The sequence below is a fragment of the Python bivittatus genome, unplaced genomic scaffold, assembly GCF_059951505.1.
Source record: "Python bivittatus isolate LINGU-HERP-01145 unplaced genomic scaffold, Pbiv_v1 ctg000480_np1212, whole genome shotgun sequence".
Taxonomy (NCBI): domain Eukaryota; kingdom Metazoa; phylum Chordata; class Lepidosauria; order Squamata; family Pythonidae; genus Python; species Python bivittatus.
In genome coordinates this window covers 12817797-12844117 of record NW_028277075.1, presented here as the reverse complement: position 1 = coordinate 12844117, position 26321 = coordinate 12817797, and the positions used below count along the sequence as shown (strand labels likewise).

At 36.6% G+C, this 26321-nt stretch overlaps 1 protein-coding gene across 5 annotated transcripts in view; it reads left to right on the top strand.

The window, feature by feature from the left end:
- MIPOL1 (mirror-image polydactyly 1) overlaps window positions 1-26321 on the top strand; it is a 183837-nt gene that overhangs the window by 39578 nt on the left and 117938 nt on the right. For all 5 annotated transcript variants that reach the window (XM_088145358.1, XM_088145359.1, XM_088145360.1 and 2 more), the window contains exons 2-4: window positions 12458-12698; window positions 14474-14594; window positions 16130-16235. In XM_088145358.1, coding sequence (XP_088001484.1) covers window positions 12458-12698; window positions 14474-14594; window positions 16130-16235 — 468 coding nt within the window. The remainder of the gene's footprint in view (window positions 1-12457; window positions 12699-14473; window positions 14595-16129; window positions 16236-26321) is intronic.

The window sequence follows — 26321 nt, the reverse complement described above, 5'->3', positions numbered from 1 at the left end:
ATTTGCTGAATGACAAAGGGTTATATAGCAGCATTTTCATGTTATTATTCATGCCTGAATTTCTTGTTTGCTTTGTTGAGTCTGCTGACGAATACTAATAAATGCCTGCAACAATCCAGACGGGAGATGCCTGGCAACAAAGCTATGCGGAGGACCTCCCTGATCTTCTCCAGTTCACAACCTGACCTTTTGAAAAATTGCCTGGGCTAAGCTGCAGAATTTGGGTGTAATGGTTATTGTTAACTCCAGCTTTAGGATTTATTAATTTGTGTGATCAAGACTTACCTATACTTCAAAGTTTCAAAAGACCAAACGCAATCATCTGTCCATTAGAACTAACATTGTGTTTCATTGAATTTACTCTCCCCGTCCTATTATCTGTCCAGCAATACAGCTATTTTGATTGTATGTGTCGGTGGAATCTCAGAAATGCTTTTAAAGCACAGCAAAAAGATCGGTGCAGAACTGAATTTTCCCAAAAATCTAATCCTGGCAAATAATACCATGGTAATGAATTGCAAAAAAATTAGCAAATAACATGAAAAAGCCAGTGATATTTACACAGTAACTGCTTAATGATCACTCTTGACATTAAGTACTAAAATTAGGTTTAGCTTCAAAAGATGGTTATGCAGTGCTGTACTAACTAAACTAAGAGAAAATTAACTAAGCTTAGGCTGCAATTCTGTGCATACTTATGTGAGAGTAAATTACACTTAAAATGATGAGATTCACTACAGGTGAAAGCAGTCTTCAATGGCACAGACTTAGATTACTACCCCCCCAAGTGTTATGTCAGTTCCAGAAAATCTACTCAGCTGTGTAACTCTGATGTGTACCTAAATATTTTGCTTGCTACTTGTGAGTCGCTGAATTTTTTGTTAGAATTGTTCTGAATGTATTTCTATAAATATATTTTCAGACTACTCAAAGAACCATGTTGTGGTACAATCCTACGGTCAGGATTCAGAGAATCCCTTTATTGTATGGATGACACCATCACTCCATTCATGCAAGTCTCTTGCTTGTGTCAGTGTTTTCCTCTCCTCCTACAACCTTTGCACCATATCTGTACTATGTCAAAAGCAGTTTTTCAAAGAGTAAAGAAGATATAATAAGGAGGATGGGGTGCAAAGAAACCCCATTGCAAAGCAAGAGTTCCATGGGTGTTTCTCTGAATCTGTCCTTGGGAAATGTTAGCACAGAATTATGCCTACAAATGGCTTCATTTTATCTATCTATCTATCTATCTATCTATCTATCTATCTATCTATCTATCTATCTATCTATCCGCCTGTCTGTCTGTCTGTCTGTCTATCAAATTTATATGGCTGCCCATCTCATAAAAAGTGACTCTGGGCACCATACAACAATTAATTAAAACAATAAATATATTAAAAAAACCAATCATTAATAAAAATATATAAAACCACAAGGCACAAGAGAGAGTGAATGTTAACCGCAATGATGGACCCATCTCAGGATTTCCCCAGACCCCAGGCCTGCTGACATAGCCAGGTCTTGAGGGACCTCCGGAACATTAACAGGGATGGAGCTAACCTCACTTCAGGGGGGAGAATGTTCCATAAGGCAGGTGCCACACAGAGAAGGCCCACCTCCTATGACCACCAAGTAATAATTCCCTAGCAGACAGGACCCGCAGCATGCCTTCTCCTTTTTCTTTTCCAGTAAAAAGGATTGTGATGTAAACGTACATTTTCTCTGAATTTATTAAAAATGATGGATCACTGTGCTTTTAATAGTTGGTAGTATTTATATATATACAGAATATTATGTCTGGGCTGCAAAATACTGGAACAATATTAGATGGCAGCAAACAGAGTTATATTTTTTTGTATCCCTTTGCTGACGTCTAGTCCTCGCTATCATATGTTCAGCCCAAATTTGGTAGTCCTACAAATTATAGGACTACCCATAAAATAAAATTAATTATATTTTAATTAAATTATGAGCTCACAGTAAAGAAAAAAAGACTAAAGAATGTTAAGCAAAAAGGGATAAATATGGTGTACAGAATGACCATTGTGACTTTTAATTTACAAAGAAGGACCTGGCCTCTAATGTGGTATCTCTGGCAGTGTTAGGTAAAATGCAAGTTTTCACAAATATGGAAAACACTGTCCAAAACTGAACAAGTAAACAGGGAGAGCAAATAATATGCCTGTGTAGTGAGGGACTGTGGGCTCAACTATGCAGGCTGATTGCAAGGGGTGTGTTCAGAGAGTGGGTGATTGGTCATTGTAGATGATTGAGTGACTGCTCCCTACTGAGTAAGCAGAGGCTGTAGGAGGAATATGTGGAAGCCACATTCCAGGAACAAGCTTATTGAGCTAATGGACAGAGAAAGCAAACAAGAATTTGCCAATAGAGTTTAAGAGGGAGTCTTTAACCATTTTTCCAAGTGAACAATATGAACTTGCCTAACCTGAGAAACAAGAAGAAATAAAAGCCTTATACTGATAAGAAACAAAAGTGAATTATGAATGGATAAAACTCTGCAGTCACATCCTGTAAGTTTAATGGCATGTTTGCATTCATAACTGAATGCATACATTTGCAGAAAATGCATGTGTGTTGTACTGCTTCAAGAAAAAAGAATAAAAAGTAAGAATGTTGGAGCAATGACTGACTATGCTAAATAGATGAGAGAAGATAAAGACCTATCAGTTCAAACAGGGAGGTGCTGGCAGAAGAAGCAGTTCTCCAAAAAGAAGAGAATCAAACAAAGAGTAAGCCCAGTAGATAAGAATGATAACCAGAAGCAAACAATGTAGAAAGTACATGTTTTCAACTGAGAAATGGAAGAAACAGATTCTGAGCATTTAGGAAAACAAAAGAAGGCACTATAGAAAAAGAGAGAGGATGCTAGATCCCTGAGGCAGTGGATACAGTTGTGTTCTGCAAAAAGGAAAAGAGAAGGTTCATGGTAGATGGTGACTCACTATTGTAGGACATTGAAACAACTATGTGTGAACCAGACAAATTGGCTTCTGAAGTGTGCTGTCTGACAAGATCAAGGATTAAGAATGTAGTAGAACAACTTCCAAGATTTACCAAGTCCAGTGAGAATTATCTTTTCTTGTTAATCCACATGGGACCAAATTATAGGACAAAAAACAGCTTCACTAGCTCATCTGTGGACTTTAAAACTCTTAGAAGAAGAGTGAAACTAAAAAATATGGGCATTCAGGTTTTGCTCTCATCCATCCTTCCCATCAGTGAAGAAGACTGGAAAGAGAAAGAAGAATATTGCAAATAAATAACTGGCTACACAAACAGGATCAGCAGGGGAGATTTGGTTTCTGGGTCTATGGTCTTAGTTATATAGTTGATGGATTATCGGACAGCATGGGTTTCACTTTATAAGATCTGGAAAAATTGTTGATAATGGTTTCCTAGACAGATTACAGAACTTTCAGGGAGGAGAAGTATACAGACTTTAACTATCCAGACAATTCTTGGAAAATCAACTCAGCCAAAGCTGCAACATCCAAAAATTATTCATGAAACTTGCCCACTGTTTCATATTCCAGAAGGTTGAAGATGAGATAAGGAGACTGGCTCTCTTTGAGATTATCCTAATTGGGAGAAGCTGATTGAAAATATCATTTTAGGGTTCAAGATATTGTAGAAAGTTAAATTGGAGCTGGTAGTCCTCGCTTAACGACCCTAATTGGGACTGGCAACTCTGTTGCTAAGGAAGCAGTCGCTAAATAGGAAATCATGTGACCATGACTGTGCTTTCCAGCTGGAATGAGACAAGAGTACTCAATTTCACACCTTCAGCTTTTGTTTGCCTCCTAACCACTCCCCCGCCCTTTGCTTACTGTCTTGTACACATTGGAAGCAATTGATCACGCCGCAGCCCAGGGCTGGGAGCCACGGGCACATTACACAAACAGCTTACTTTCTTGAAATCCCTTTGTCTCCAATCTCTCCATTCTGCAAGGTGGAGGAGAGAAAAAAAGCAAGCGATTTCTTGTCTGACCATTTCCTGCTGCCAGTGCGATTGCATTGCTTTCAATGTGTAGAAGAGCAAACAGCTTACTCTCTTACAATCTCTGCTCTGCAAGGGGGGCAAAAAAGGAAAAAACAGGTCAAGCACAGGATAACGCGTACTGTACTGACTACAATGGTGATCACGTGACTGAGGGACACTGCAAAGGTCGTAAATGGGCCATAAAGTTATTTTTTTCAGCACCATTGCAACTTTGAATGGTCACTGAATGAATGGTCGGTAAGTGAGGACTACTTGTAGTCATACACTAGGTAGGATTCCAAGGACAGAAATTCTCCAAAATTGGAAACTCCTAAGAAATATGATATTGGGACTATAATCCCAATAAGGCCAAAATGGAAAACAGCTTAGGAAATCGTTGTGGACGAATATGAGCTTTTGATTGAGATAAAAATTAAATGGGACATGTCTAGAAAGTGGAAGAGGGGTTCTATCTTTTTCTTTTTTTTCTTTTCTTTTTTATCACTTTTCTCTACTTCCCTTTTTTTCTTTACATTTGTATTTTTTTTTAAATATTTTTTTATTTTTACAACAAACACAGAACATACATGAACAAACAAAAACATAAAAAGGCATAAAAAAAGCATCTTCCATTTTATACCGTGTGTCAACCAGTTACCAACTCGTTGGTGCCCCTTTCATAATCTTAAATTCTCATATCATCTATTCAAAATATACTTGTATACTTATCAATTAACAATTATTAATCATTCATAGCTAATCTATAGAATCATTTATTACAAGAAATTTTAACTTTCAATAGGATTAGTAATACATTTTCATCTATCGATTATATGTGTATATATATAATAATTAATATCAAATTTCTATTATAAAATTTCCTAATCCATTACATTACTATATTTTCTCAGTGTCATATAAAATTACTTATCTTCTTACTCTAATTTCAAATCTCAATTTAACTCATCTCTGCACATTCCATAATTTTCAATAACTTCCTCCTGCATAAGTACTTTTTAATTTTTCCAATTCTTAAAAGTTACAGTTCTAACCAGTATCAGTTACAATATCAGTTACAGTTCTAACCGGATTACAGTTCTAACCAGATTCTTCACTACATGTTTCAACAAAAATGTCTCTAGTTTACAATCTATATGTTACTATATTCAACCATGTATAAATTTTAGTCTAATCTCTTGAAACATTTACAATCAAATACAATTTTTAACTATATATCTCGGATTTATACTTTATTCCAGCGCTTGCATAATTTTGAGTTCACCCTTTTCATTCAAAATCCCAAAATATCTAGCTGTTTATTCCTTTTTCTATATTATTGGATAAAAGAAAGCAATAATAAATGTCCTTTCAAACATTCTGCTTTTTGAAGCTTCTGTCAGTTCCATCATTGTTGTATTCCCCTCGTTTTTTCTTTAAACATCTGAAGTAGTTTCTTTCAATATTGTTTTACTTCTTCTTTTTGTGCATTCTCTTAGTACGATTTTCCATTATAATCTTGTATAATCTTTTTCTCACCCTCAGTGCCAAGAACAAGTCTGTCCCTCTTCATTTATCAGTTGATTAACCCTTTTAATTCTCAGTTTATAGGCCTCACAATAATTCTGTTTAATGTTTCTGATTTCTTGTACTATTTCTTCCTTTTCCATTGATCCCGTTTTATGTTTGATTAAGTCCATTTTAGCTTTAATATCTTTTTTCTTTTTTTTTTTTTTGTGGGAATTTCTGCAGCTCTTCTTCCAGTTTTTTATAGTCATCCTCAATAGTTTAAAGATCTTTTTCTGCATTGTGTTTCTCGTATAATTTATTATCTTGATAAACCTTTATTAAGTCAAAGGATTCTTTATCTTTATTCTTGCCAAAAATAAGAAGAAAAAAAACAAGAGGAGAAAAAAAAAAAAAGAAGAGGAGGGAAAAGACTAAGTCTCTTTAAAAAAAAATCCAACTGAGGGGGGAATGGAGAGCAAAGCAGAGCTTCTAGCAGAAAGAGGAGCTACTGCCACTAATCAGGGCTCTTGTGACTAGCTCAAACTTTCCATCTTGATATTTTCAAAATCGCTTTCAACTCCACTTTCTTGTTTATAGTTACGGATGGCACCTGTATAATCATGCACATCCCACTATCTTTTTAGAAAGCCCAGGGTCCTTGAGCATGCGTCACAATGGAAGAAAAAAGGCACTATGTCGAGCCTCTAGATGGCAGTGCAACTTTCTTTCATTTACTTTCTCTTAACTCCACTTTCCCCATTTCAAAATCAAAAAGTATAAATTTCTTATAACAATAAAGAAATCTTAGTCAAAAAAAAGGCTTAAGATAAAGAGTTATTGAGTATTAAAAAGAAAAAGCCAATCCAGTTAAAAATATATTTTTTTAAGAGAAAAACATCTTGCCAATTCCACTAAAAAGGGAAAGTTGAAAAGAAAAAAAATTTTCGCCCCTTTTTTTATAAGGGTCAATCTCGCCGCTTAATCCACTTTTCTTCACTTTTAAAAATCTCTTTAAGTTACTTAAGGTGTTCTCTAAGAATAGTTGAATAGTAAAAGTCCATCTCACCCAGTTGACACCCCTCTCTTCCTTCTTCCTTTGGAGCTGTCCCGGCTTTCGCAGCCATTTTGGCTGGCTCTCCTCCGCCGGCTTCAAGAGCTTCTCCCGGGATCAATCTGGGACTTGCAGCGTCCCTGAGATCCGCGGGACGCGCCCTTTGCGATCGCCATCTCTACGGGACGGCTTAGGTCCATCGGGACCGTCCGGGGGAGGAGATATCGGCTGCGATCCTGGGAGCCCAGGATCGCCCGCCGTATCGCCGCGACGCCAGCTCCGCCCTCCCTTTTTTTCTTTACATTTGTATTGTTTTTATTCTGCCAAAAAATTCTTCAATAAAAATTAACGGGAAAAAAAGTGGAAGAAGGATGTAATCACCAAGGAGGTGTTCTAGCAAGTACATAATGTCTGAAAAAAGAAAGGCTAAAGCACATAAGAGAAAACTTAAAACATTTTTTTTATATTTTTGTTTTTTTCTACAGGCTATACTAGTAATGTAAGCTGTGCCCTTAAGCAGAACAGTTGACAAATGGAAGGAGTGGCAACCTAGGCTAAATTAAAAAACGTTTAGGAAATTTAAGATTCCAGGACCACATCAGTTACATACAATTCGTCTTGAGCTTGCAGATATAATCTTGGAGCCCCTTTCTTTGATCTTTGAGAATTCATGGGAGATAGGTGTAGTGCTAAAGCATTACCGAAAGGCCAATGTTTCTGTCTTCAAAAAGGGAATAAGACGAGCTGGGTACTTGCAGACTGATCGCCATAATGTCAATATCAGGCAAAATTTTGCAAACGGCTATTAGGCATTTAGAAACTAATGCATTACTTGGCAGAAACTACCATGGGTTGATCAAGAATAAATCATGCCAAACTAAGCCAATCTCCTTTTCTGATAGAGGGTAGTTTATCGTGAGGGTATGATGTACAATAGTATACCCTGATTTCAGGAAAGCATTCAGACAAGTAGAAGTAATATTAAAATGTGGTTGGATTATGTTGTCATTAGATAGTTGCAGAATTGATTGAACAATTGGCCAATTTAATTTAATTTAATTTAATTTAATTTAATTTAATTTAATTGGATCCATATCCAAGTGGAAGTGTTGAGTATTGCAGGTGCATGTTTTAGGCTTCAGCTGTTCACATATATTTGTAAGTGACTTGGATGGAGGGTTAAAAATATAATTATCAAATTTGCAGCTGTCTCAAAAATAGGAAGGATATCAAATTCTTTATTTATTATTTAATAGTATTTATAGATCACCTTGTTCCATATATACTTTAGGCTGCAAATGATGTAATTCCAATATGCAGTGCAATTAAAACATACCACCAGACATAAACAGGACAGAAGAAAAACAGGATCCTCAACAGATCTGGACCCTTGGTCCATTTGTAACTTTCCACAATCAACTGTCTAATCACCCCTTTGCTGTTTATTCCAAAAAAATTTTTTTTAAGTCCTTAAACTTGTATTTAAAACTTCTTTCACTAAGGGTTGAAGGAAACTCACCCAGTCAGTGCTATAAAACTTGTTGATCTGAAGGTTCTTAATACAGGTAGTCTTCGACTTATGACCATTCATTCAGCGACCATTCAAAGTTATGACAGTGCTGAAGGGACTTACGGCCTGTGCCCAAAGTTGCAGCACTCCACTTGGCACACAGCAGCCCACTTGGACTTAGAACCACAAGGGCAATTCAACCCTGCCACCTGCCTATCTCCACCCCCATCTATGCCCTTTTGGCCCCCTGCCGCCCTGCGTTCCACCACCCCAGCTGACCTTCACCATCTTCTTGCTCCCACTGCTGACGAGGCATGCCCAGCCTGGCTGCTGGGCCAGGCTGGGAGTGGGCTTTGTGCTGTGGGGAAAAAAAACAAAACCAAAAGCAGTTCCAGAGCCGTGGTACGCCAAAAAGCCCCTTGCAAAAAGCTCCTGGGCAAGGCAGGGCTTTGCGTTCCAAAAAAAAAAAAAAAGCCAAAAGCAGCAAAGGCAAAGGCAACACTGCAGCTTAGGGGCTGCTTTTTGTTTTTTGTTTGTTTGTTTGTTTGTTTTGGAACATGAAGCCCAGCCCCACCCAAGAGCTTTTTGCAAAGGGGCTTTTTGGCACACTGGCTCTGGGGCTACTATTTTTTTTTTCAGTGTGAAGCCCAGCCCTAGCCCAGCCCAGCAGCCAGGCCAGGCCAGGCCAGGCATGCCTAGTCAGCAGTGGGAGCAGGAAGATGGTGAAGGTCAGCTGAGGCAGGACAGCAGGGGTCTTGGAGTGCAGGGTGGCAAGGGCGACTGTGGCTGGGACTGGGCTGGGGTGTCTGCAGCTTCCTGGGGTATGGCAAGCAGCCTGAGAGCTGCATGGTTCTGGGGCTGTTTGCCACCCCACAAGGCAGGGTGCAGGGCAGCCAAAAGGACAGAGATGGAGGGGAGATACATGGGGGGTTGGAGCCAGTCCCTTGCCTTACTGAGGCTCACAGCTGGGAGGGACCAAGCCTGGAATGGCTTGGATTGGGGTGGGTACTTGCTTAATGACCCATGATTCTTGGTTAATGATGCCAAAGGAGAGTGCCAGGATTGCAGTCATTAAGTGATGCAGTCACATGACAACTCAGCTTATGATTGCATGGCTTAGTGATGGAAATTCCAGTCCCAATTGTCATAAGTTGAGGACTACCTGTAGTGGAAAAGCAGTTAAGTAATTTCTCATAGTGATTAAGAAATTAGGCTCAGCGAACCTTATATATAGGCTACATTACGGCTTTGAGCTTGATTGAATTCCATTGACTCCAAGCTGCTCAACTCCCAAGTCGACTGCAAAAACCTTGGTTCCTGCAGTCTACTCATGAGGAACAGCTGTCCAGAGTACATGTGGGTGATCTCACAATCTCTCCTTTATCTGGAAAGATTGCACCAGCCAGAATTCACCATCTGGCTGCCAGAATGCCATCCCCACTCCTTCAGGATATCTAGTTCGCCATGAATCATCACCAGAACTCCCCTGTGGATAGATTTGAAATACGATTCTGAAATTAATTATAAGAATCTTTCACATTGGAAAATGCCGTTGTTTTGAATTCTTTAAAAAAACATGATAGGATGGGACTTTGAAGGTTGAACACTAGAGGGAACCAGAAGGAATTCAAGATTACAATTAAAGGAGAAGAACACTTAAATTTGACTTACCAATATAGAATGGAGCAAAATACTTTATCATTGGACTACTGAAGGGTATTTGTGAACAGTGGACTCAGAAGTTAATTCTAAGAGTGTCTGCCATTTTTGATAGACTGTGTTTAAAAGATGTTATAGAAGAGGAACAAGTTTTACCGGACAAGACTGAGACTGATTTGAAAGTGGATTTAAAAATGACAGGCTACAAGAATTATATGGAAAAAGATGCTACACTGGATATACAAATAAAACTGGCTGATGTCTTAATAATTAAAAGGGATATACAAGTAACAAACCTAAAAAGTGACTTGGATAACTTTTCTATATTGGATTTACAAAAGAGGCTTGTTAAAGCTTTGAAGAATTTTGTGAGAAGGGACAAAGAAAAAATGAAAAGAAGTTCTAGGACATTATTTGAAGGGATTAAGATTATTAAAAAGTAAAAGGAAAGAATGTAAAGTTGATTTATTTGATCAAGGTTAAAATAGATATATTGTTATCTCTGGTAACCCTTAATGGACTTTTCCTGACTAGGACTTATCTCTTACAGATAAGAGGTGAGATATGGGAAGAAGAGATCATTTGTTGTATTTTAAGAGAAGCTGATAAATTACAAAATTTTTTTATACTTGTTATGATGAAGGGGGAAGTCATTTCTTTATATATTTATTTTCTTTTTCTTTACTATATTTTTATTTTTACTTTTCTGCACTTTCTATTTTTTCTTTTTATTCCTTTATTCTTTTTAGTTTTTATTTGTTTTTACTTTTTCAATTGTAACGTTTAATAAAATTATTATAAAAAAAAGGATCCTCAACAGGTCCTTGCTAGGTATCTGTATTGGATGGGCCAATTCTTTTTTGGGCAAGGTAATGCTTGATATATCCTGGCACTATGCCGTATAGGGCCTAAAAGTAATGGTCAGCACTTTGAGGACAGTATCAAGATTCAAGAGAATCTTGAAAAGCTGAGATATTGGGCAAATCCCAGCAAGATGAATTTCCGCAGAGACATATTTGTACACGTTACAGTTCAGTAGGAAAAAAAAGCATGAATATAGGGTAGAGGGAATCACAGTGGGCAACAGTACACGTGGTAGGAATCTGAATGACTTGGTGGAACAAAAGGTGAACATGAGCCAAGAGAGTGAGGCATCTGCCAGAAGCAGTGCTAGGTTGTTTAATTGGAGAAGTACAGTATCAAGATTAAGAGAAGTAATTATTTTCTATTCTGCATAGGTCAGAGCAGACTTAAACTATTGCATCCAATTCTGAGAAATGGTTGGATGTATTGGTATGTTTAGCCAAGAGAAGAAAAGATTGCAGGGAGTTATGATAGTTATTTTCATGTATCAGAATGGCAATCATATAGAAGATAGGGCAGAATTATTCCATTGTTCTAATACCTGGGCGAGAAACAAGGGAATTAAATTACAAGGAAGTAGATTTCAGTGGAATGTAAGAGAATAAATCCTAATGGTAAGAGTTATTCAGAAATGGATAAATCACACCCTTGGGATGTGATAGACTTCAGCAAAATTGTTTAAACAGGAGATGGCCAGCCATCTGTTCAGGATGCTGTAGTGGTGGATTCTAGAAAAAACTAGGTATGTTACTGTAATAAGGCCTATTAACCTACCCAATGAAAAATCAGAAAGAACACTGGCTCATGAAGTTTATGGCCTGTATTATTTGTATACAAATGCTCAGAGCATTGGAAATATATAAGATGAGCTGAACTATTAATTGAAGAAGGCAAATATTTATCTGTATAATAGAAACTTAGTGAAATGGTCCCCGTAATTGGACTATAGCAACTGAGGGATATAATTTCTTCAGAAGGCAGATAAACTACAGAACTGGAGGAGGAGTTATACTGTTAAAAATATCTACATCTGCTTGGTAATATAGATCCAGAATGGAAGAATGAATAAAATCACTATTGTTCAGTTGCACTGGATGACATGCCAATTAAAGTGGGTACATAACTGAAAAACACGTACAAAGTGGTTCTTCATTAAAATGAGGTATCAAGTGAGGTGCTACAAAATTCAATCTGGATCTCCTACTCAACAATATTTTCATTAATGATTTGGATGAAGGAGTGGAAGGAATGCATATTAAATTTGCAGATGATAAAAAATTGGGCGGGGTAACTAATAACCTAGAAGAGAGGAGTAACATTCAGTGCTATGTAATAGGTCAGAGAAATGGGCTGAAAATAGCTGAATGAAATTTAAGGGAGACATATGCAAAGTTCTTCACTTAGGAAATGGAAATAAAAGTGCACAGGTAAAATGTCTGCGTATGTGCGGATACCTGGCTTGGTAATAATATGTGTGAAAAGAATATTAGAGTGCAGTTTATCACAAGCTAAACATGAATTAGCTATGTAACATGGCTGCTAAGATGGCCATTCACAACCAGACCCTGTTCAAACTACATTTCACATAATCTCCGCCAGGATGGCCAGATTTATTAATGGATTATGGGAACTGTTTGGGAAAGGCTATTCTAAAGCTCCTTTTCTCTGCAGTTTGGTTGCACTGATGCAGGATTTTTCTTCTGAGTCTGAATTACTGGATTTTTATTAAACCTGCGTTAAAATGTGCTTGGTTATACGTTTTTGTTTTTGTTTTCAGTCAGAAGCAGTATTATTAGCTGTATTTTGCAATTAATTGTTTTTATATGATCTTTAATTAAAAAGTAAGATGTTGCTGTATTCCAAATAGGAACCTTTAACATGGAGCAGAATTCTGAGCAAAGAAGGAATGCCTCTTTTTCTGGTTGCCTGAATTTTCCAAGTTCTCCAGCAAGGTTGCAGCCAAGAAGACATCAGGCCATTTGGACAAACAAAGAACTAGTCACGTCTTCAGATCAACCCATAACCAACTTAAATGTTATACAAACAGAACATGCTCAGACTTTGCATTTAAAGAATATTACTGTGCCTAACAATGATGAAAGGATAAGGTAAGCTTTCATTCTAGATTGAGCACAATATCTCCCATGTTTTTTACACTACTCTTTTATCTTTTCTCTCAGCATTAAAAAAAAAATCCTTAAGGAGGCAAAGACAGAGCAGTTTCACAGTTGTGGATTTACCAGTTTCTTTTTGAGGAGTAGCATCCAAAATTCATCATAGTACCTCAGATAAAATTTAGTACCTAACCTACCCATTTTTCAGTGGGAAACTTTGCATATTATGTATTGTTTTATAATATTAATTAGGTATTTAATGGATTAGCATATTACAAGTCAATAAGTAAAATCAAATTGATATAATACAAGTGGAATGCCAGTAAATTTGAAACAATAATTAGCTTTTTCTCAAGTGATTATAGCTTGAAAGTATATGCATTAATACTTACACCTTTTCAACTATGTTCATACTTTAATGTTAATATAGAGCTTGTCAACATTTTGGGGGTTGGAGGGCACCTTTGAATGTTGGCATCATGCCATGGATTCTCCCACAAAATGGCAGCCTGGTGTTGCCTTGCCTACCCATAAAATAGCTGCCAAGATGGACTTGGATCAATCACAGAATTCCCATTTACCCCTGGATAAATTGGTGCAGTTGATCTGTTCCAGCAACCCACAAAAGCTTTACCAAAAGGTAAAAATAAAGACATCCTTGAATTGAGCTTGACAGCATCCATGCAGTTTTCTTGGTAGTATTATGGAAAGGTGTTCTTCCAAGATGTTCCTTCTATTTTCCAATCTAGCCTTTGATCCAGGTACTGACCAGGGCGAGCCATGTTTAGGTACTGCTGCCTGCTGAGACAATATACTCTAGCGGTCGCTAGCTTCCCTTGTATTTGCATGGATGGGCGGGCATGTTACTGCCAACACTCAACAAAAGAAAATAAAAACAGGGACTTAGGTGACACCATAAGAAATATTCACCTGCATTTTAATAGCTACAGTCATCGTCTACTCAATACAGAAATCAAGGAAAGCTATGTCACTATGGCAGCCCAATAACATTTTTTTAAAAATAGGCATGCTCCTGACATTGCTATCTTGAATCAAAATCAAGGGTTATATCCAACACTACTTTCCAGAGTAGATTTAGGGGGAGCCCAGAGGGAGAAGAGTAAGATGAAATACTGTTCCAAGAAAAGTCCACTCAAATAACATTGGATGGAATCCCAGTTCTTTCAATGAGTTTAGAAGCAAGCATGCTCAGTTTGGTGAGTAGGTTGTTTGGTGAGCAGCTTGGGGAAATCCACAAAAAGTCCATTTGTCTACTTCCTGGTTCCATAGCACACCTGCCAACCCCTTAATGTGAACAGTTCTCTGGTTTTTATTTTCATATCATATACATTATAATTTTTCCTTTTAGGCCTTTCCTGTTCAACAGGGTTCATCTCTTTTTCATTTCTATTACTGCTCAACAGTGGTAGCAAGTGATATGTGTTTTTTTCAAAACACTGCTACTAAAATTTCTAAGAAGTAGGATTGAAATAGGAAGATCTGCATTTTACTGTTTTAAAAGTAATACATCTTTTAAGATGCAATGACAGCCATGTGAAGTTGTGTCAGTATCTGACATGTATTGCTTTCAAAGTCCAAGACAGATATCTATTATTTCATGATAGATGCCAGGGAATGAACCTGGGACTCTCTGTATATTATAAACCACGTGCTCTGCACTCAGTAATGAGCCTACCCTGAATTTGGTACGTGTCTGAATGATTGGAAAATCCTCTTGATTGATTGATTTCCCTTTCCTTTTTTTATAGTTCTACTGAAAAGCAAGGAGGAAAAGGGAACCCTTTTGATATGGCTGCTAACGTGGATAAAGAAAAGAATATTGCATTCCTTTTAAATGAATTGGATGTTCTAAGGGCAAACAATAAGAAGGTACAACCTATTCATCTAGTCACAGTTATTTTTATTCTTTACTTTGATTGACAAGGTACAAGGTTTGTTGTTGTTGCAGAATGATAATTTATGATCTAATTCATGATTTGTTGATTTTACAATATTCCTTTTGTTTCCTTGATCTGTTAATTTTCTGTAAAGAAATCAGCTCTGTTGCAGGGCTTGTGATGGATCGCGATCCTTTTGCCAAGCCTTTAGAGAAATTTGAAAAGATAGAACCTGTTCAGGATGTGCTGTGGTGTAATTAAACATTCAGAATAACTTTAGCTGTATATAGATCAAGACTGATAAGGAACTACCCACATATTAATCTCTTTAATCTCTTTAATCTGCATTGATGGGTAAGAGACCCACTGTACATCTCTGAATTTTACATTTCAGCGGTATTCAGTCAGTCTGTGCAAACTCTTCGAAGTGAATTCATTAGTTAAAGTGTCCTGTAAATGTTCATAGATATACTAATAGGAATCTATTTTTTTTTCATAATATTAAGATTTGCAACATATTATCTTCCACATATATTAGCAGAACGTATTATCAAAATCTCATTGCAAGGTACAATGGAATCTTCCTCAAATAAGAGAAATCCTGGATGTTTCCTGAGTAGTATAGCAAAAATATTGAAGAAATTAGGTAAAAATCATCATTGTAGCTTCACTGCTGATAAATCAGGTTGAATTATATTCTTATTCTGATTAAGCATCTGTTCATTATTAATCATTTAACTGGTTTTGCTTATATTGCTTTCTTATTTTAGAGCAGATGTCTCTATCTAATGGTCTTCAGTGATGTTGGACTGTAAATCTCAGAATTCAAATCCAACATAGTCCTTAGGGATGCTGGATGAGAATACCAGGAGATGCAATCCCAACTCCTCTGGTGGGATAGAAAGCCATCGAAATCCATGCTAAATTAAGCTTAATAATTTTAATAGCAGTGATTCAGCAATATTATTGTGCAACAAGGACATTAGACATCTGAATTTCTGAAGCAACCTATGATATGACACCAAAGTTGTAGGTAGGAAGGGGTGAATGAAAAAGCCCAGTTATCTATGTGGTTCTGACCAGCTTCCATCTTTGGATTCAGCCCTGGAAATACTCTTTCTGGATTTACTACTCCACAATTGAGAACTCATCCAGTTATGAAATGAGGATTGCCCCAATTTCTTGAATCCTACTCAGTTGTTTCTGGCTGCAGTATTAGACTCCATCCCATTCAACTTGGAAGATCTAATTTTTCAGCAGACGTGCCTAGGGAGCATGTCACTGTCATACGTGTCTGTGTCACAATATATAGTACTACCACAAAATTCTCTTTCAAAATGAGTGACATTGAGCAAGAATATAATTATTTCTTTTCTTGGAAAACAAAAACAAATTGCAATGATTTCTTCTTTCCAGTAGGAGAAAAGTTTTAACTTCTTTTCAAGATTTAAATATCTGTTTTTCTGTAAATTAAGATGTGCCGATGTACTTTGTGTTTACATCTTACAATATATTTGTTCAATTCAGCTTCAGGATCAGCTGTCTGAAAAAGACAAGGAGCTGAAGACAATAAAGCTGGACTTAGAGCTACGTGAGAGAGTGGCAGAAGCTAAGATTGCAGAAAAGGCTGCAGGTACAGTAGGCAAGCATTGAACAGATGGCCATATGGCTCTTGCAATTCACTTGGTTGCTATATGGCATGGCCCCATTTGATATATTTACTAAAGGAGGGCTGGCTTAACTTTTTTTATATGAGGCTATTTAAAGTTGCTTAGAAAATAGGTGGCTTTAACATCCTGGTACTGGTATTAGTGGAAGCTTTACCTGTATTCATACTGATTTTGGCATTAAATGCATTGTTAACACCATGTCAATCCAATCACAAAAACATTATTTGTTTTGTTGGAAGGTCCTGAACAAACAAGGGAAATAATTATTACCACGGCCACTACCTTTCCAGCCAGCAGTTCAAATACTCGTTTATTGTTTTAGCTCATTCAGAGTGATGCTCCCTCCACACATCTTTGTTGGAGACACTCCTGTGATCCCCTCAACTGGAGACCTGACCCTCAGTTTGGTGGATGGAGAAATACGATTTTTGATTAATGAAAACTCAGCTGTTCAAGGATGGTGGAAAGGTGGAGGTAGATAGAAAACTGTAGATTATTCAGTTGCAAAATCAACTGGATTTTCACAGTGTGTTTCAATAACACCATTGTAAGATAGGTTAGTCACTGTACACATTGGGAAAACCTTAAATATTCCCAGTACAAATAAAGAATATTTACCACAAATATATAGATTCCTTTTGTTTGAAAAAAAAAAAAAAGCCCTCATCCTAAAACACCCGGATAATAGTTATGTCTTGATTATCAATCATCTAAACAGCAAATGAACTGTTTGGATTAAATGCCACAAGATACTTTGTTTTTTTAGAGTATTTTGCACAGAATTTTGCTTCTGTGTCTATAATGGTGAAATATTTTATTCTTTATTCTTTCTTTCTCAATGAATCCATGGAGGCAAACTGTGGGTAGGAAATTTTCACGTTTTGATTCAGCAGGCTGAGTTCATGCACAGAAGTAGATTTCTGTATAGATTGTCCTGCCTATTAGGGCTGTGCAGTGCTTCAGATGCAATCTCTGAAAAGTACTTTGGAGCTCATGGGAATGGAGCTGTAATATCAATTTGTCACACTTAAAGCATCTATATGGTCTCTGGGAAAAATGTGGCTGCTTTAAGGTATCCCACATTCACAGCAATATATAAACATTAATTGAAGGTGCTAGTTCAGAAAAAGAAAAGCATGTTTTGGAGATCGAATCTAGATCGCTCACAGCCCTATAGATAATAGGGAATCACTTCTCCATACAAATGAGTTTAACACGTGTTTTGTTCTTTGCTGAGATTTTGTATTCATCCTCTGTCAGAAAAATTCTCAAAAGTGGCTTTATTGTAAGTGTCTGGGTCCAAAGAAGTTAGTCTTATTTTTCTTCAAAAGCCTACCAAATGTTACTGAGATTTTCTCTTACTTTCTGTTAATTACTCTTCTTCATGTGTCAAAGAAATTAGAAGTTTGTATTTCTCTGTGTTATGATATTTGTATTGCACTTTGCTTCCAGAAACCAAGTTTCAGTGAGATACTATATGCACAGAGGTTAGGTTACATTTAAGTTTGTGAGAACATCACAAGAGAAAGTTATAATAAAATGCACTTAGACAACGCATGTAGTTTGGGAAAAATGTCAAAGAATAATAATACTGGAAAGGCACTGCTAATATAAAATTGACAGGAGAAAGAGAGCAAACCAGCAGAGAAGCTCTCTGCAATATGAAGAACTGAAATTAGATTTTTACCTAACACCACTGATGAAGCAGGTTGCATCTGAAATTCAGAAATGGCTTGCCTGCAGTGAAAATTTAAAATTTTCAGCTTGTGCTCAGCTCTGCAGAGCATATGCTTATATCTTTTGTTAGATTGCTGCTAATGTTTGAGAAGAGGTTAAGAGGAGGAAAGAGTATGAGGGAGCAGATGGAGAAATAAAAACAGCAGAGCAATAGGAAAACATCCCACCAATATGGATGCCCATCTGTAGTTATCATACAGAGTAAATAGGCATAGATCTGAGGCTGAGATGAAATGCAGTGAACAGGACGATATACTTGGACATCGGACTGGTATTCACGTATTATCCAATCAGCCAGCGACTGGGCAGCTTTTTACCATATCTGCAAGGAAATGATGACAAGAATGACTTACAGGCAGAATAAACGAAGAGGCAGTTTAAAAGAGCTGGCTCAAAATTATTATATTAGTATGTGTTTCATGCTCCTGTGTGAAGTTAGACCTTGGGCTGGACATCTTTGTCTGCTTTCTGCCTTTTTAGAATTGCTCGGCCTTGGTTGACCAGCCAGTTCTCTTAACAGTCTCCATTTTCTGGCCACTAGAGGTTGCTGTTCCTTCTTAGTGTTGGATTTTTAGAGGTAAACCACTTCATACTTTTTCCTGGCTTACTGTGGTTGAAGAAAAAGCAGTATATCCAAGGTGGGAAGTGAACTTACTATAACTTGGGATGGACAAAGAGGAACCAAACTAGAAAAATATGAGCATGAGGAAAAACAAGCAGAAAAAAATCTAAAAGACATTTCTCCAGAGTGGTGCAAAAGAATGGGGGAGCAGGAACAGCATTAATACTGTACACCTTTCCAAAGCAGATGATTGAAAACAGATGATTGGGTGAAGCAGTCTTAATCATTACTAGTATAAATATTTTGGAATCAGTGCATGAGAAGAAATTCAAAGCGTCCATTGCTGTACTTTGGTTAGTGCCTTTTTATTTTTTGTCAAGCACCAGCTTCTCTTTCCTTTCCTTACTAACTTTAAATGGCTCACTTAAAGGAGAATAAATCTTCATTGCCCCTAAACCTCTTGTATATGGAATCATCCCCCTCCCTAATTTAAACTCCATTTGGGGAAGAGCCATAGTTAAAAATGCAGGTTTGCTATTGCAGCTTGATGGTTTGTAGACATCACCAAAGATTTGTCTTTTAATTTGGTTGCACCTTTGATGCTGTTGGTTTTCTTATGGTCCCTGTCTTTCTGAGGCAGCCTCAGGAATGGTCAGTAATGATGATGGTTGCAGCCAAACATAGTCTGGAGACACAAGGCTAGGAAAGGTTGCTCTCACTCAAGGATGCCCCATGCCTAGCATGCTCAGAACCATCCCAGGAACAAAGGTGAGCTACAGGTAGTCCCCGGGTTAAGAATGCCCAGTTTAAGGACAACCCATAGTTAAGAACGGAGCCTATGGTAGCAAAATTTGAGTTTACAACAATTTGAGTTAAATACACAGTGGTTCGAGTTCATTACACAACACTACTTATACAATAACATTGTTCTAGCTTACATACAGATCTGACTTAAGGACAGACCTTGGGAGAACTCGTTCTTAAACTGGGGACTACCTGTACATCATTCTTCACTGAAGAACAGCATTTGGTCATAATTTTACCTCCTCTCTTTTGTGTTGTTTCTCATTTGGAGCTCTGTCATGTAGCCTTTGTTTCTGTGCTGGTACAGTCCTATTAAACCTGACTGCTTTTCTCTCCTACTCTGCCTACGAGCTGTCTTTTCTCAATGCCATTGTTCTCAGTTCTCCCTGTTTCTCTAGGCTCCTGTCTCTCAGCAGTTCCATCACTCTGCTCCTGCTCTCTTTCCATTAGCCTCCATCTCTATTGTTCCTCGCTCACCTGCTTCTGACATCTCTGCTCTTTGCTAACAGTGGGGGTAACATGCAGGCTTTCATTCTTTCAGCAGCGTGCACGCTGTGGGCGTTTACATAGGCCAGGCAGTAAGACTTTCTCCCTGTATTTTTAAACAGGCTCAAAAATTTGACACCAATTCCACCCAAGCTCTGAATCTAGGGAGAACAGAGTTATGAAGGCCTAGTGACACAGAGATTATCCTATTTTCTTTGATGGGATTTGGGCAGCCCTTACTAGATGTAACAGAGGGAAAATAGGAACAAACTGTGTACATCTGAAAAGCCCCATGGGCCCCGAATGAACAGGATTTGCAGAGTTACGTTTTGCAGGCCTCCTCAATAAGATAACTATACGCCGCTTCAGTAAATCTTATAAACCACCTTAAAACACTTTTTAACTTGTTCCACACTTGCAATAACAGGGCGGGGTGTTCCAGATAAACACTGCCAGCCAGTTAGTTAATATTTGTTGTTTCATTAAAGTCCTTGGCACTTGGCCACGTTGAACTGAGAAAAGATATTGTCTGATTTAAGGGTCTGATAATTGCTACTGTTTGAAACAGGAATTACTATCTGTTGAATAAGAAGAAACAATCTTTAAAAACTCCCCCCCCCATGGGAATTATGTCTCATCTCACTAAGACCTTTCAGCAGTTATCATCAGCATTATAAAGGATGTGCAACACAATATCACTCTATAATCTTGAATGGTAAGAAACAAAAGACTCTGAACCAAATATAAATTAATTTCTTGAGGAGCAGAGAATTTGCAACATGGACCTTAGAACTGAAAACCTGCCATTACTGGCTGGGTGGGTTTAAAGCAAAACTGTTTCAAACACAAAATATTGTAAGCTAAATATGTGTTTATTAACAATACCACTATTTTACATGAGATGAAATTCTGAGACGCTTTTAAGACTATACAAACGTTGCAATGTGGCAAGTAGTTTATTATTTTAAAACTATAGACTAGTTATATCTCATTTGTTTAAATAAATGCCTACTTCTGCATTTCCCTAAATATCATACATTATTATTTAGAAGACTGGGCCACCATTGTCTTACTTTCAGAGTGTTTGTGGCCTTTGATACTTCCTATAAGATAGTAATGGTCTAAATACAAAGGGAATCTTCACATTTATTTTGGCCATTACGCATATTCAGTGTCTGTTCTTTGATATGCTTCCTTGACTGTCCCATTCAAAATTTCCAACATCACTATGCCACTCTTCCTTTCAGTCCTACAACTGAAGCATTAAAACTATGAAACAGGACAAATGGGTTAGTTTTTAAAATATTTCTGAATTTAATTGAAACAGTTTTGATTGCAGTAAATAAGCAACAGTTTGTAGTTGGTCCAGTCAGAAACAAGAAACAAATAGTGCTAAAGTTCTTTTCATACTGGATATTTTCTTTTACCTTTTGTCGCCATTGAAGAGAAATCTATATTTTTAGCTCACTTTGGTATTTCTTTTTAGATGCCATTTATTTTATTCTTCTTGCATGTCATCCATTAAAGATTAGCTGTGGAAGGTTGGAGCATGGAGAGATTATGAATGACAGAACAACTGCCGCGGAATAATAATCAGTTTTTTATATTTAATGCTGTTTGACTTTTGCAGACACATTTCTCATTAACCTTTGCTACAAAGAGAAATCCAGGTTCCTGATACCTCATGGAGAAGATGAATTTAAGATCCTCTTCCAATTAAACTGAAATAAGGCCAATATTGGGCTTTAGCCAAAAGATCACAATAGTTCCCAACCCTGGTGTTTGTAAACCTAAATATCTATGACATTCTATTTTTGAAGTATTGCTTAATAATTCTGTCCTAAATTCATTTTTTCTACATACAGAATTTACCTAGCCTTATTTTTGTTGTAGGATTGCTGTATTATGCAAATACATTTCCTAAACCTTTCATTATATGTGTATTGACAAATTACATGTGTCTTGCCAAGACCTTTAATAAGCTATAGGTCCTGTTTCATTTCACTAAAATGAGTTGGAGTTTACTAATGGACTTTATTGAGAAGAGAATTGTTCTCTAAAGTTGCTAAACTTAATGTACCAGTATATAGGAAAGAAATGTACTTTTCAAAGACTGGTGTAGGGGAGAAGAAAGGTTCTTTATTCTGAAAGTTTATTTTGAAAATAAGCTTATCCTGAACATGTGAATGCCTTTGTGGAATAACAGACATTCACATAGATTGGTTAGCGCATTTTGATTATACGGAATAGTAAAATGATTGGGAATATACCCCTATAGTATTTTTCCCCCCACTGGGACTTGTCTCTGCATAGACATAGAATGTGCTATTGGTTATTACTATGGATTTGTTTTAACTGTAGGAATAATTGAATCTAGTATATGTTAATAGTAAATGTTGTGTGACAAGCTTTCCTATCAATTAAAAAGAAAAAAAAATCCAGTGTGTCCTCTGAGAAAGAGAATCCTTTTGAGAGCTATCCGTTTGTATGCAATTTAGGTAGACTATATTGAGTTTAGTCGTGATTCTTTTTTTCATATGTGTGTGCATAGATGACTCTTGTCTGAACTACTATTGATAAGTGGTAGCACATAGGTTTTCAACAGTCATGTCTACAAAAATGTGTACTTTAAAAGAGGACGTAGTAAGTTTAGTGTTGCAGGGCAACAGGTTTTAGTAAAAAACGCAGAAGTGTAAATACGGTGAAGGGAAATGTATACATTCTTATTTGCATGCCTTCTCTTTCATTTTCCCTCTGAGGATCTAAGTAAACAGGAACACACCAGAATGCAGAGTCTTTTCACTTACTTTTATTGCTAAACAGGTTGGGTATAATCAATGCATTTACAGCACCAGAAATGTAGGAGCAGTTGAATGCCTCAGACTAAATACATACAAGGCAACAAAGGTATTGGTATTTCTATAAGTCTTAATCCTCATTGCATTATCTGCTGAGTCACTTTAACATGTAAATGATTTGCAGCCTGTAATGTCTGGTATTGTCCTCTTAAAACTGTTCTAATTCTGTGTCATTCATTTTTTCTGTAATGCTTCTACCTTTTAGTGATTTAAATAACATCAATATAACATTTTATCAAATAGGTACAGTGTCTGGGAACTACATTTCAATAAGTTCATTTCAATAAGATCCCAATCTGGACCTTAGATGGTCTTCCAGGTTTATCAGCATTTTGCTGATAATGATATATGCAAGCTGATAATTCTGTATGCAAGCAAATAAATACTGTAGTAAATGCTAACAACACTTGGATAGATGCACCATGCACTTTTCTGGGTTGAGACATTTGTTAAACCTGAGGAAAAAGCAAAATTTGTTCTGAGCAGAACATATCTCCCCACCAAAATAAAAAAAACAAAACAAATAACCCATTATAGGAATCTGTGATTCATGTAATACAATTTCAAATAAATTTTATCTTGCATTCTTCCCTGTTTATTTGAAGCAGAGACAAAATTGGAAATGCTATTTGTTCAGTTTCAGTTCCGTTTACATATTAACTCTCTATAGATTGACCTTGAAAATATTTTTCAGATTAGGAATGTTTTATCTTTACTAGGGATAGCCTGAAAATAAAAAAGTTGCTCCGTAGTCCTTCATATTGACTCTTTTGGGGGAGAGATATCTGTGTGAAGCCATTAAAAGTCTTGTGATCAGTCCTTAACCAGCTCTGAGGAAAATCCTGGGTCACTCAGAGTTCAACAGTCCCTAATCTCGAATACTAAATCCAAAATCACAAAACTCCTTACGACAATCCACATGCTATGGCAGTACAATTATTTTTCATTTACTGAAAATACCTGCAAGAAACTATTGCAACTAAAACTTCTAAGAAATCTCATGAAATATGCAAAATAGGGAATAATGGAAAGAGTGGGAAGTTTCTGAAAATACTGATACGTGACAATGCATATTTTTAAATATCCTTTGAGTGGAGATATAGTTGGGCTAGCTTTTTATTCCAGAAAAATGTAAAATAGCATTTCAGCATATTGACAGAGTATCTGCAACAAATGATTTTTCAGAATTGCACATTATAAAGCAACACAGAATATAGAACAGTATCTTTACCTAATTATCCTGGTTTCCTTAGAAATCTTATCTGTTGTCTAAGAGGTTAAAGTTGCATTTTTCCCCTTCATATCATGTGAGTTTTGCAGTAGACTATCTAAAACTCCTAACTATTCCTTCTTTCCAGCATTTACTATTCGGTTTCTATATTTACACAGATGACCTCTAAGAAATCAGCAAACAGACATAGATGCCCTCTCTCTTTGCCTCACCAACCACCCCTTCAAGGTTCTGTTGTTTGGAGAATCACGAACTAATGTTTATACTAGAATGATTTCTAACACCCTCTCTTGCTACTACTGTATTTTAAAGGTAGTCTGAAAGTGTGGCCAAAAGGTTTGCCAACAGAACTGGGTTTAGCTGAGAAAATATGTACACTGCTTTGACTCAGTAAACTCATACTCCAAATGGTTCAGCTTCTTCATATTTGCTTTATCCCATATTAGAAAACAATTAGCTTACTAAACAAATTTGAGTATTTGGGGGGGAGGGGAGATCTACTCTGAGTTTCTGTAATTTGATTTCGAATTACAGAATACTTGATAAGCTTGTTTAAAAATGGACATATCCAAATATTATCGTAAACACCCAATGATTTGTTTTACCTGCAATATAAGTATTTTACTTAGTTGGCTTACATAGTAGCTAATAATATTTGTTAATGTAATTTAACTGCTGTGAACCTTTACTGAACAAATATTGAAATTTATACAAGTCAAAGAATGAGGATCTCTAATGACTTTTGTAAAGACTTCCTTTTAATAGTTAAAGAGAAAAGTTTATACGACACAGCCAATGTGATTAACATCAGATTTTACATTTAATAAAACAAAGAAGTATATGTATTTGCTTTATTCATTCTGATATAATTTGCATTACTGTTATGGGTATTTAATGAGCAAATTCCAACTAAAATGCTATGTTGATTTTCTAAGTGAACTTTGAAATAGCTATGTACCTTAACTGTTTACAGTTATTATCTGTCTTAAAAGTACAAGTGTGTTAGTCTTGATGGATCTAGTACAATTATTTTCAGGAAGTAAGCCATTTTGTAATCCAGATGTTTGGCTTGGTATGATACTCAAATGTTGACAGGCTGCTTCTGCACCAAGATAAGCTAAATATACTTTAATAATAGAAAATACAGGCTTTTTTTCAGTCATTTGCAAAGTAAAATATGATACAGATTTCATTTGTTGGGTCTGCTGTTATCCCCAACTCTCATTGAAAATACAGGTAGTCCCCAGTTTAAGAACGAGTTCCATTCCAAAAATCTGTCCTTAAGTCAAATTTGTTTGTAAGTTAGAACAGTATTATTGTATAATACTGAATAAGTAGTGTTGGGTAATGAACTTACCCAATACTATCATTTTATTTTTTACTTGAATCACTGTGTATTTAACTTGAATTTTGCTACAATAGGCTCCATTCTTAACTATGAGTTGTCTGTAACCCGGACCTTCTTAACCCGAGGAGTACCTGTAATAGACTTGTTCCTAGGCAATGTGACTGATACCTTATTCCCTCCACATGACATTGAATATGCACATTTATTTCAGTAAGCTTCATATTTCAGCTAAAATGTCATTTAAAAAAAATACTTAAACACATTTGGCTTGGCTGAAATAGTTTGCCAAGATAAACCTAGGTGTTCCAGGAAATAGCAAAGGTGACTTTGATGCAAGACACCTGAAAATCTTTCCCCATTGTTCCACTGAAGTCAAACAGATTACCCAGAATTTTTTGTTTTTATCAGCATGATCATTCTTCCCCCCCCCTCGACACACACACACACACATACAGCAGATTGTTCACTGGACCAATTTAAAATGGTGTATTATCCATTAACTTACAGTAATGCCTAGTTCTTAGGAAAATGGCAGTTTGAGAGGGACAGTTTGATGTAGTGGTTAAGGTACTGCACTAGAAACCAGGAGATGGTAACTTCTAGTTTTTGAGCTGGTCACTCTCTCTCAACCCAACACACTTCATGGTATGTTTTGGGGAAAATATGTACGTTACCTTGAGTTGTACAAAACAAAGGCAGGGTATAAATCTCATAGAAGAATAACTATTTTAGGTGTTCAGAAGAGGCCTTTCAAATACCCTTTGCAGAGGCAGTTTCACTGAATTTTAGTTGTTCAAAACACTGCACATGTCTACAATAATATATTTTGCTCCAAAACTGTGAACAGATTTCTCAGCAATGGTTTTATTTATAGCATGCCATACTTTGCTTGTGTGGATTTTTTTTTTTAACTTTTTAATTGTGTTTATTGTGATTTCATTCCTCATTATCCTCTAGACTCCTTTGGTAAGTCTTACATTCAAAGTCAGCATTATTTTCTGACTAGATGATGTACCACTATGT